Source organism: Oreochromis niloticus, linkage group LG10, assembly GCF_001858045.2.
Source record: "Oreochromis niloticus isolate F11D_XX linkage group LG10, O_niloticus_UMD_NMBU, whole genome shotgun sequence".
NCBI classification, from domain to species: domain Eukaryota; kingdom Metazoa; phylum Chordata; class Actinopteri; order Cichliformes; family Cichlidae; genus Oreochromis; species Oreochromis niloticus.
The window spans coordinates 31,312,821-31,323,590 of NC_031975.2; the positions used below are offsets into that span (position 1 = coordinate 31,312,821).

At 44.7% G+C, this 10,770-nt stretch overlaps 1 protein-coding gene across 2 annotated transcripts; it reads left to right on the forward strand.

Moving 5' to 3' along the window:
* Window positions 1–324: 324 nt before the first annotated feature.
* On the forward strand, window positions 325–10,001 carry im:7136398 (schwannomin-interacting protein 1). Of its 2 annotated transcripts, none has more exons than XM_005462523.4 (7): window positions 325–762; window positions 2,200–2,398; window positions 4,301–4,413; window positions 5,328–5,409; window positions 6,254–6,364; window positions 6,465–6,582; window positions 7,247–10,001. In XM_005462523.4, exons 2-7 carry the CDS (start codon window positions 2,204–2,206, stop codon window positions 7,339–7,341), a joined length of 714 nt encoding a protein of 237 aa, XP_005462580.1. In that variant the 5' UTR covers window positions 325–762; window positions 2,200–2,203; the 3' UTR covers window positions 7,342–10,001. The 2 variants fall into 2 exon arrangements, with proteins under 2 accessions (XP_005462580.1, XP_005462581.1); XM_005462524.4 differs by lacking the exon at window positions 325–762 and adding an exon at window positions 769–899.
* Window positions 10,002–10,770: the final 769 nt, after the last annotated feature.

The following is a 10,770-nucleotide window of genomic DNA, read 5'->3' on the forward strand; positions in this document are numbered from 1 at the left end:
ATCGAGGCAACCACTGAAACTACGGCAACATCCTCAGTTGGCCAACCACGTGTGGCGACTTCTGCTCCGAAACCAAATATCTAAGGACAACATACACGACTACAGCAACACCTGTAGCCAGCCTCAGCAACTACAGCGAGAATGCCTGCATATGCAACTTGACCAAATCACAGCAACTTCACCAACTAGTAAAATTAAGATGGCAAATATTCCAAAACTAAAAGCAACTAAAGCAATCAAGCAAAACAAATTTACTGTAATTGCAGCAACTAAGTAACCATAGTAACAGTAGCTGCAACCTTAAATTCACAAAGCAACCATTGACACAACAGTGTACACCCGCAATTAAACCGCAGCTGCAACAAGATGGGGCAACTCCTGCAACTAAAGCACCCACACCGCGCTCCTGACTGCACCTTACAGTCCACACTCGGGGCTCACGGACCCTTACACCGGAGAAACGGCAGTGAGAAGTACTCTGAGTACCGTCCTGTTACCGCTCGTGCCGTCGGTCACTTTAACGATCAGCCCTCCGCGAAGACGAGAGGTTAAATCTGGGAGAGCGGAAGGGGAGGTGGAGGAAGAGGAGGAGGTGCTCCTTCCTCAGACGGAGTTAAAATAGTTTCAGGAAACTTTGAGCTGCTTCTCTCGAGTTTCCCGAAAAACTGCGAAGCTTCGCGGGAAGCGCACACGGAGCAGCCGGGGGGACCGCAGGCGGACGGCGACATGTCGGAGCGAACCGGAGCCGCCTGGATGTGACTGGTAGGTGGGCAAAACCCTCCGAGGTGTCCCCGCCGCTGGTAAACAACATGCGGCCAGAGCAGGGCGACAGCAGCGGGACACTGCGGAGCCACAGCCGCCGGGAGGGCTCAGAGAGCAGCAGTCAGCAACTCTTATCGGTCAGCTCTGTCTACAACCACATGGATAGATCATTTACAACCAATACATCTCCCGTATTATTTAAACGTTACCAGATTATTGAAACTGTTCCTTAATTATTGATCTCTATTGATTTTATTTGGCATATGTGCAGCTTTACATGATCAATGCTGGGTTATTAATGATATTAATAACCTTAGCTCACACTACTGCTCAGTTCCAGCTCCAGGTGTTTATCCTGGGCTTCTACAGTAGCTTTACATGAGTTACAGTTCAAAATAAGCCCTCTTTATCTTAAACTGGGCCTTCAGTTCATCATCTGCCTGAAACAAGCAGTTTCATAGAAATGTACAGAATAGCATCGATACTAATGCTGTATCGATAAATATCTTAACCTTTGTGTTTTGACTGTATATTGTATTAACAGCATGTGAAACCTTTAAGCAGCAGAAGCTGAGCCAAAGGGCTTCAGAGACAGGACCATTTAAATTCCAGGCTTAAAAAACCAGTTTCAAACTACAGGAGACGCTGAAAGATGTTTTTGTTAAATTCACTGTTATTTAGTGATCATTAAAATATGTTCAGTATTAGCAAATAAGTCATGACACACTGAGAGGTTGCCATATTATTAGTACTGGTATTGGCAATATTGGCCCAATACTACTAATAATACTGCTACTAATTACTAAATATCAAATAGATACAAAAACATGCACTGTGGCATGGCATTTTAGCCCCTCCCTCTTTATGGCACTTACATCTTAATGGCTGCTACTGATAAACAGAATGCTAGATGAGTGCAGATGGGTGCTGCTTCGGTGCCTGAGATGACCATATAAGGTTTTTCCTCTGTGTGACGTCTTACAGATCCAGGAGTAGAAAAAACGGTCTGTAACATGTTAATGAGTGTTGTGGATGAATTGTCTCAGGCTACGTCCACACTAGTCCGGATAGATTTGAAAACGACGTTTTCGTCTGAAAGCGCTCTGCGTCCACACTAGCGTTTTCAGTCGTTTTCACAGTGTTGTGCGTCCACATTGAAACGTATGTATGTATGCATTTTCGAGAGCGTTTCCAAAACGCTGCGTTTTTCCTTGAGGAAAACACCGTCTCAGTGTGAACGGGAGGCGAAAACGGAGAGAAAACAATGCGTTTTCAAACGTAAATGCATTAGTGTGGACGTAGCCTGAGACGTTCGGTCGGCTGAAGTTTCCACTTCAGTCTTCAGAGTTTTTAAAAGAAAACAAAGCTGTTTGTTGTTTTTTGTGTTTACACATGTTATTGTTTACTTTTTGTTGATCTTCCTCTCTTTCATTCAAGGAGGATGGAGGGAGAGAAAGAGACGTCTGAGGAGAAGGAGGAGGAAGAGGAGGGGGAGGAGAAGGAGCTTCATCAGAATCACCCCGTGGAGGCATCCTCTGTGGACCACCAGGACCTTCCCATCATGCACTGGGAGGAGCTGAGCAAGCGGATAGCTGAGCTGGAGAAACAGGAGCAGGAGCGGAGGGAAAGGTCAAAGGTCAGCTATGGATAATGTTCAGGGTTTGAGGCTCTGTTTCTCAGTCAGTGGGAAAGACTACATTTCCCATGATGCACTTCGCTGGACAAAGAAGGAAAAAAGCAACTGCGGAAAAATGAAGCATCAAACCCTGCAGTTCATCTAATGTCCACTAGAGGCTCAAGCAGTTAGTCAGCCCCAATTTTAAAGCTATCACAAGGCGGTGGTTTTTGGCTGCACCAAAAACCACCTAGCAACAGCCAGCAACCTTCAGCAGCCACTGGGCAACTGGTTGGGCAGCACACACAATCTGTAGCCAGCTGTGGTTTCCATAGTTTCAGGCTGTAACCTGGAACTAAGCGTTAGAGCCTGGGAGCAGATTCTAATGTTAGAAAAACATCTGCAGGAATATGTGCAGAATTAAACCAGCGGAGTTTTCTGCTGTTCAGCTGCATTGTGGGAAATGTAGTATGCAGCATGTTTGGCCCCCTCTGCTCTTTACTTCAGGTCTCTGAGGAGCTTGTTCCTGATATTCTTTGCCATTTCCTCTGTTTCCTGCTGTGAGCCGCCCTCGTTTTTAATTCGATCCTGAACAGGATGAGATCGTGTTTGTTGTGTCTGAAGAGCCGCTGCTGTAATCCACACCGAGCTAAAACAAGGAGAAGGATTTGGTTTAACGACCCGGTGTCACAGCTGCATGTTTATACGTTCTGTGGTGACAGGATGATCACTCAAAACTTCCCAACATCAGTTTCCTGCTTGCTCTGGGCGACAGCCTCTCATCTGTGCTGCTCTTTGTGCTGATACTCATCACACTGTAGTTCTTAGTACATTTACTCTGATTGGTGAGAATCTGCTGCTGCTGGAGGACTTTTTTCTTTCACCCTCGCTTTGCTGCACAGAAACATCTTAAACCAGTCTGAGTGGCTTGTTGTCAGCATATATATACTGTATATAAAAGATGGACACGACCACTGTGGCATCACTCATTTATTCCTAAGTTTTGAAAGGCCAATGTTAGTTCACTAACAGTATTAGTTACTGTAACTCAGTCTCCTGCAACTACAGCAACAGCATTAACTAAGTAGTGTTGCTTGTGCAGCGAATCCAATCTAACACCTGCAACTATGCATGGCAATGTCTGCAACTGAAACCAGTCACAGCCATTAACAACACCAACCAGTAAAACCGAAAAAACATCACTGCACTAAACCAACACCAGCAACTAGACAAGGCAACATCTATTTGTGCAACTAAGAAAAACAAACAGCAGCAACTTAAAAAAATACTGTAACCTTGCAATTAAACATGGCAGCCCTTCACAAAATACCTACAACTGCTGCAACTACAACAGCTCCATCAGCTTAATATGGCAACATCTGCAATTACAGCAGCAGCTTTAGCAACTTATGCAACTAAACTAACTCTGACTGAGCACGGTTGGTTGTACAACTTATCCAGCAAGACAACAACTAGACAAGGAAATTTCCAAATATGGCAACCACTGACACTACAGCAACATCTGCAGTTAAACACACCAACGTCTTCCAATAAACCAACCCCTGCAACCAGCAACACAATAGTCTCAGCTTCAGCAACTAAACCAACTGCTGCAACTACAGCAACAATACTAGGCTAAGTTTTTGTGCAACTGAACCAACAAAACCAGTGCAAACACAGCAATGCCTGCGACTAAACGTCAACTTCTGTAACTAAACCAAAATACTGCAACTAAGGCAACCAAACACAGCAAGCAATGAGACTAAACCTTCCAGTCCAAGTCCTGGATGCACCTTTAGAGCATCTAGTGGTCATCGGGGGAACTGCGCCTTTTGGTGCTTCATTTTTCAGTCCTGGATGTTGACGGTTAGTCGTCAGGTGATCGGTGGAGAATTATCCTCAGGTAATGCTGTCTTCCTGCAGAGAGGGGCGGGGCTGAGGACGGAGGGGAGTCCACATGTAGTGTGGAGCAACGTCTGGGAGGAAGAGAAGGAGGAAGACTTCAGGAGGTGTCGAGTGGCAGTTGTCACGTCACGGTAATGAAGCGTCGTGGATAATCTCTGCTTTTTGTTGAGTTTGTGTTTGTTGGTTTGAATCTGTCAAAGTGTCGGTGACGCAGGCGGGCCAGCTCGCTCCTACACCGGTGCTCCATCATGTAGGATGAAGGGAGCGACACCTGCTGGTTAGCGAGGTCCCGCTGTGATGCCTCCAGATGCGTTTTCATCGTCTTTGCAGGAAATTAGATTCTTGCAGGGATGTTTTTGTTTTCAGCATCAAATTGATGAATACGGTCGGATAATTCTTCCAAATTCTGATGATCTGATGACTCAGCGGAACGTTTTCAAATCACGGTAAATTCCATCTAAAGTTACCGTCACACCAGGAGAACCGTTTGGCGTGGCATAAATGATTGGGGTGAGGCAGATGCTGGCGTCAGCCCGTTGCAAGGGTAAGGTCTTCCTCACAAAGAGGTAAGAAGATAGCAGCTAGCTCGTCTGTAATGGCTACGGGCAGTACTGACTCTAGGGGTCTCTCCTCCTACCATGATAGTGGAACGACACCCCCCAGTGGTGCTATGCTGTAATAACAGTTGTTACAGACTGACTGCAACATGTTGGCAGTCTGAAGTTATTTACACATTTATCAATCCATTCGTCCACTCAGTCACTACAACTACTTGCAGTTGGTTCCTGGATGTGAAAAAATTAAGTTCGGTCACCTGGCAACCACCGAGTTTCTGTAGTCACGGGGAGGTTGCCGTCCTGCTTTTATTCTAGCGTGGCCGTGCCGTTACCGTCTGTGGACTCGGCCATGAGTTACAGCTAGCCGATGACCGTTTCTTCCCCTCTCATTTGTGAGGAAAATAAAGCACGAGTGCAGTGAATACCTGCAGACATGGGAGAAATACACAGCTGAGATAAACTCACTGCATGTTTTTATCTGTTTACAGATTTCACAACCACAGAAACCTGCAGCTGTGCTTCATCAACAACAGCGACAGTGAAGAGGAGGAGGAGGGGGCCAATAAAAAGGTGCTTCCTGCTCTGCCCACTGCAGCGAGTTTCAGGACAAAAATCAGGAACACATTTTACAGTAAATGCAACAAAATGATTCAGAATCTAAGCTTCAGAAGATTCATGTAGTGAAAGGAGAGTTTGTCTGTTTGTGAAACCTTCCAGTGTTGCTGTTTGTAATCGCTGAACATTATAAGCTTTTGGGATCTGTGACTCAGGTTTGACAGAACCTCTAGCAGAGTGGCAGCAAAGCTCTCTGGGTGTGGACGCAGCTTTTCTCAAAGGATATTTAGACATTTCTAAACATTTGAGAACAGCAGCTGAGCGAGTGTTACTGCCAGAGATCTGCAGGAGAGTCCGGCCAGAGCACGAGAACATCAGTTCATCGCCAGGCAACAATAAAAATAAAAAACAGCTCGATTACACAGAAAAATGGGGTCGGCCTTTAGAGTTTTCAGAGTCCATCGTACGGAGAGACCAAATTTAAAACAGGAAGCTGAAACACTGATTGGAAGTCACCAAGGGTTAAACGACTAGTTCTCTGGGCTCCATGGGGGAATCTTTTCCTTTGGCGCTGAGTCAGTATCAGGCACTAACTCATGTTCTCACTCCATAAATGTCTGAACACACAGCTGCACGAGGAGTGTAACTCTTAACTATCATTAAAGCTACTTTTTGTGATTACCTGCTGCAGAACGTAACTACAGCTGTCACCAGCAGGGGGCAGTGTTTCCCCAGCGAGTCTTGTTGCTGTTTCTGATCCCAGGGTTGCCTTATCTCACCACTGCCTGGTGCTCAGGTTAAAACACAGTCACAAACATGTGCTGCCCACAGTCTGACCTCTGACCTCTGACCCTGTCAGATCACAAAGGGAACAGGGCACAATGGTTGCCATGCAGCCGGGCTGAAACAGGAAGTGGCCACGGCTCTGAGGACGCTGAGAGACAAGCTGCTGGCCGAACAGAAGGAGGAGGTGAGAAAGAATGAACCTGAGACTGACCTGCTGATCGATGACCTGAAGCTCATCTGTGTGTGTGTGTGTGTGTGTGTGTGTGTGTGTGTGCGCGCTGCAGCGGCTGGCCGGCAGCAGCTGTGTGGCCCAGCGGAAACATCTGGAGCGCTGGGAGCTGCAGGAGCGCTCGCTGCAGCAGCTCGGCAGCTTGAGGGCGTCGCTGGAACGAGACGTTCACGGTACGCAGAGCTTTAACGGAAACACGACGGTGCTGCTCACAGCCTCACATCTCAGTTTCATTTAGAGTCGATCTTTATTTCACTGGTCACTAACTTTGTCTCTGTCCCGGTTTACAGCCAACAAATTTGTTCTTGAAAATAAAGAAACAAATTGATATATTTGTGTTTATTATCTATTTATTAAGTATTTGCAGGATTCTAATGGAAAAGCCAGGCTGGTTTTCTAAGTAATGCCATTCCTCATTGGCCTCGTAATAAATCTTTTAGTCTGTCAGTGAAGACGTAAAAACTTTGAATTGAAAAGATGTGAAGCTACTCGCAGCTGTCAGTAATCTTTCCACAGTTCTGAGACTTTACTTCCTGTAGAGCCGACCGAAGGCTGTTTTGTGCTGCAGTGAAGGAAACAGGTGCATTTCATTTATGACACAAGAAAAAAAATCAGAGCTGTGCTGTGAAAAATGGAGCGTTTGATCACAGTTGTCTGGTTTTAACAATCAGACCTGATTGATCTCAGCCTCACCTTGTTGTGGCCTCTACCTGACCGACAGGATGAGGTAATAATTTTTCACCAGCTTGAATTGATGTGGGCTCAGAAATCTCTTCCACTTTGTTCTGGGGACAAAAGCCTCGCGTTAGCCTTCACTCTGCTTTTTTTGTTTTCCAGCTCTGAGCTCCGAGCTGGTGGCCCACCTCCTGGTACGAGACCAGCTGAGGACGAAGCAGGACGCCATGCTGCTGGACGTCCAGGACCTCACCTAACGCCAGAATGGCACGGCGGACGCATCGCACAGTCTCTGCCCGGTGCTCCTTCTTTCAGCCTCTCTGGGACCAGGCTGGCTGCTCAGGCGTGTCAGCCCCGGAGCCGTTTACCATGTCAGCCACAACCTGCTGCTTCATCTAAAGTGACCAATCAGCAGCATCCAGAGAAACGACAGGGACATGATACTGGAGGACACACGTCGGTATTTACAGAAAGGAATAACGTTTATACAGAGCTCAGATGTCGGGGGATTTTTTGGGGGGAAGCCAGATTCATTCACGTCCAATCAGCTGCTGGCTTGTGACATTTTAAAGCATAAGTCTCTGTCGTTGTTCTGACTCCTCACAATCGGACGTCTTACGTTTCTGTTGTTAGAGCAGCTCATTCATCTCACAGCAGCTCCGTATGTGACGCCCCAAGTTTATCCTCAGCCTCAAACAATCATTGTTTGAGGCTATTCCTTTAACGCCCGCCTCTCTATAAGCACACTCTCTTCTGATTGGTCACCTATTGTGTCCCTTTTACAGAAACCTCAGATAATCTTCTTCATGTTTTTCAGCAGGTGACATGTTCATGCAGCATTTTCTCAGCATGTTTCCAGCTTCACTAAATCGTTCTGCTCCAAAACTGCATGACAGCGGTCTTCCATCTGCACTACAGATTTACAGGCTCGGTCCCTGAAAATGAAAGTGACGTACTGCGAACTTACAAACTAGGCAGTCAGTTTGGGAGAGTTTAGTATATTTTGCTGTGATGTTTGGAGAAAGCTGGAGGTCTTTTCAAATCTTTTTTGATAACTGTGCTCCTCTAAATGCTCATTTTAAGCCAGCGTGGTAGCAGCATAGCTGTGTTATTATCCTCACTCTGTCCTACAAGATGATTTTTGTGGAGACTTTATGTTCCTCAGAGGATCTGTTGTCTTTGTCAAACAGCCCGTAAACATGTTTTTGCTTTGAGAGACAGGTCTTAAAGCTACAGGATGAAATTTGGGAGACATAATCATGGTCACCAGACCAAAAACAATGACTTCGATAAACCCGCGAGTCAAATGTTTGTGGTGAGCAACCCCCTGGAAACCTGCAGTTGCTATCAATACATGTATATTCCCACCAAGTGGTGAGTGGTTGCTGGTTATCACTGGGTGAAAATGGGTTGCAAAGGGAGGGCTCCACCCAGAAACCTCCCTGTGACTGATTTGGTTGCCACGGTTGCGTTGAAGACAACAACTTGTCTGCAAACATTCACACTGAGCAGAGTGGTCGGGAAAGGCAAACAGGAAACTCCTTCAGAGTAAAAGTTGTACCTTACTACTGAAAACATCACATTTCAAAAGGTGCAACTTTTACTCTGAAGGTTTCAGGTTTGTGTTGCACTTTCCCGTTTGCTTTACCGCTTGTTGGTCGAGTGTTGGCAGGAAGAGCAGTCACATCCCAGCTGGGAGCGACAGCCTGCCAAACCAACCACAAAGAGGCTTGTCGGTGTCTGCCTGTGCCTCGGAGCTCATTACCAACCTCCAGCAACCTCTCAGTTGGTTAAAACACATTTTTCCACAGCGCCTGCTGGTTGGTAGGTGGTTGCCAACCGGTCTCTATGCCTGTCCAACTTTGGACCTTAAACAACGAATGTTACTCAGTTAATTTAGAAGATGCTTTTTGACAAAACGGTGTTACTTCACACCGCGCTGAAAGCTCAGTGACTGCTCGTCATCTGTTTAATCATCCTCATCGAAGTCAAACTTTCTGACTCCTAACATTACGTTCAGATTTGGGAGTTTGGGGATCAAAGTTCATCTAAAAAATCCTGTTTTCACATATTTTCTCCAACTCTGTGTTCTCTGAGTTGTGGCGAGACTAATTTAACGTAATCAACGAAAGGGATTGAACTGTTGCAGATCTAACTAATCTAATTTTAGTTTTATTGTGTTAATTACTGAACTACTTTTACCTGTTACTATAAAAGCGGAACAGTACACAGATACAAAGCTCAAATGTGGAGTTAAAGAGCTCAAATGATATCTTGATTTTTGGACATTATACTTAGTTGTTGTTTTTTTAATTAAAGGGGAATTTCACCCAAACTTGATGTGTCATCATCACATTATAGCAAAAAATAAATAACTGAAACAACTTCAGCCTAACAAAGTTACGTTTCTGTCACAGTGGTGAAATTCCTCTTTAACTGATGCTAAACTCTTCAGGTACCGTCTGTGATCGCGCTATCGTTGTTTACTTTAAATGTAAGGGAAGAATCCACTGAATGTCACCAACTATGTGCCATGATTAATGCCTTACTTTCATTTTTCTTCTTAAAACTAAATGTTTTGCATCTCATCCATCATGTGAACATTATGTGCTTTAAATAACTCCCTGAATCTGTTTTCATGACCCCACCAGTCATTTATACACTAGTCGAGGATATTTAGCATTGTGCTTTCGTGCCTGTGATAAGAAGCTGAATGTCATTTACAATGAAAGCGATGTACTGTAAAGGGAAATGTGCTTTTAGTTTACTTTAACGTCTTTAAAGTCACACTGAAATGTGCTGTTTTGAGGTTATGGAGGGTTATGACACTGATACAAGGCTGTTTATCATTTCACTGTGACTTTAAGAATATTTGGAGAAGTATTTGAAACTGTAAATAAAATTAACTACAAATATATTTGTATATGTAAACATTAATTCTGAAATGTATTTTTAAAAACAAAACTTGATGATGTCATATTGCTGTGCGTTGGAATTGCTGTAGTTGTTGATATATGTGCATTTCTATGCAGATGATACCCAGGTTTATCTGCAAAGACACAAAATCACTTCTTTTATTATTTTTAATGTCTTAGAGCAGGAGTGGGGAACTCGAGGGCCGGTGTCCTGCAGGTTTTAGATCTCACCCTGGGTCAACACACCTGAATCACATGATGAGTTCATTGCCAGCCTCTGGGGAACTTAAAGACATGCTGAGGAGGTGATTTAGCCATTTAAATCAGCTGTGTTGGATCAAGGACACATCTAAAACCTGCAGGACACCGGCCCTCGAGGCCTGGAGTTGGACACCCCTGCTTTAGACACATAAACACCTGCAGGAGAAATTTGAATTTTTAACTTGAGGCTATTGTTTTTAGCCCTAAACATCTTGGTTTTTGGTTCCTATTATTCATAGAGTTTATAGTTAGGTTGGATCAGGTAATGTTAAAAAAAAAGAGAAGAAAAATTAGTATTATTATTGTTTTTGTTCTGGGATTCACAGGTGGTTATAATCTTTATTTACCTTGTCCATGTTTATCCTGCCTTTACACCAGCTTTTTCCTGATTGGCTGTCACCCGTAAGCACAAGGTTTGAGACGAGCGAGGTATAAAAGCTGGAGGATCTGGTTCCATTTCTTCGCACTGTAAAAAAATGAAGCAAGAACTTGGTGGTTATGGGAGCCGAC

Coding starts and splice junctions, on each gene's coding strand:
- im:7136398 (XM_005462523.4), top strand. CDS start 2,204: ATGGAGGGAGAGAAAGAGACGTCTGAGGAGAAGGAGGAGGAAGAGGAG. Junction 4,414..5,327: donor GTGGCAGTTGTCACGTCACG/GTAATGAAGCGT, acceptor ATCTGTTTACAG/ATTTCACAACCACAGAAACC. Junction 5,410..6,253: donor AGGAGGGGGCCAATAAAAAG/GTGCTTCCTGCT, acceptor TGACCCTGTCAG/ATCACAAAGGGAACAGGGCA.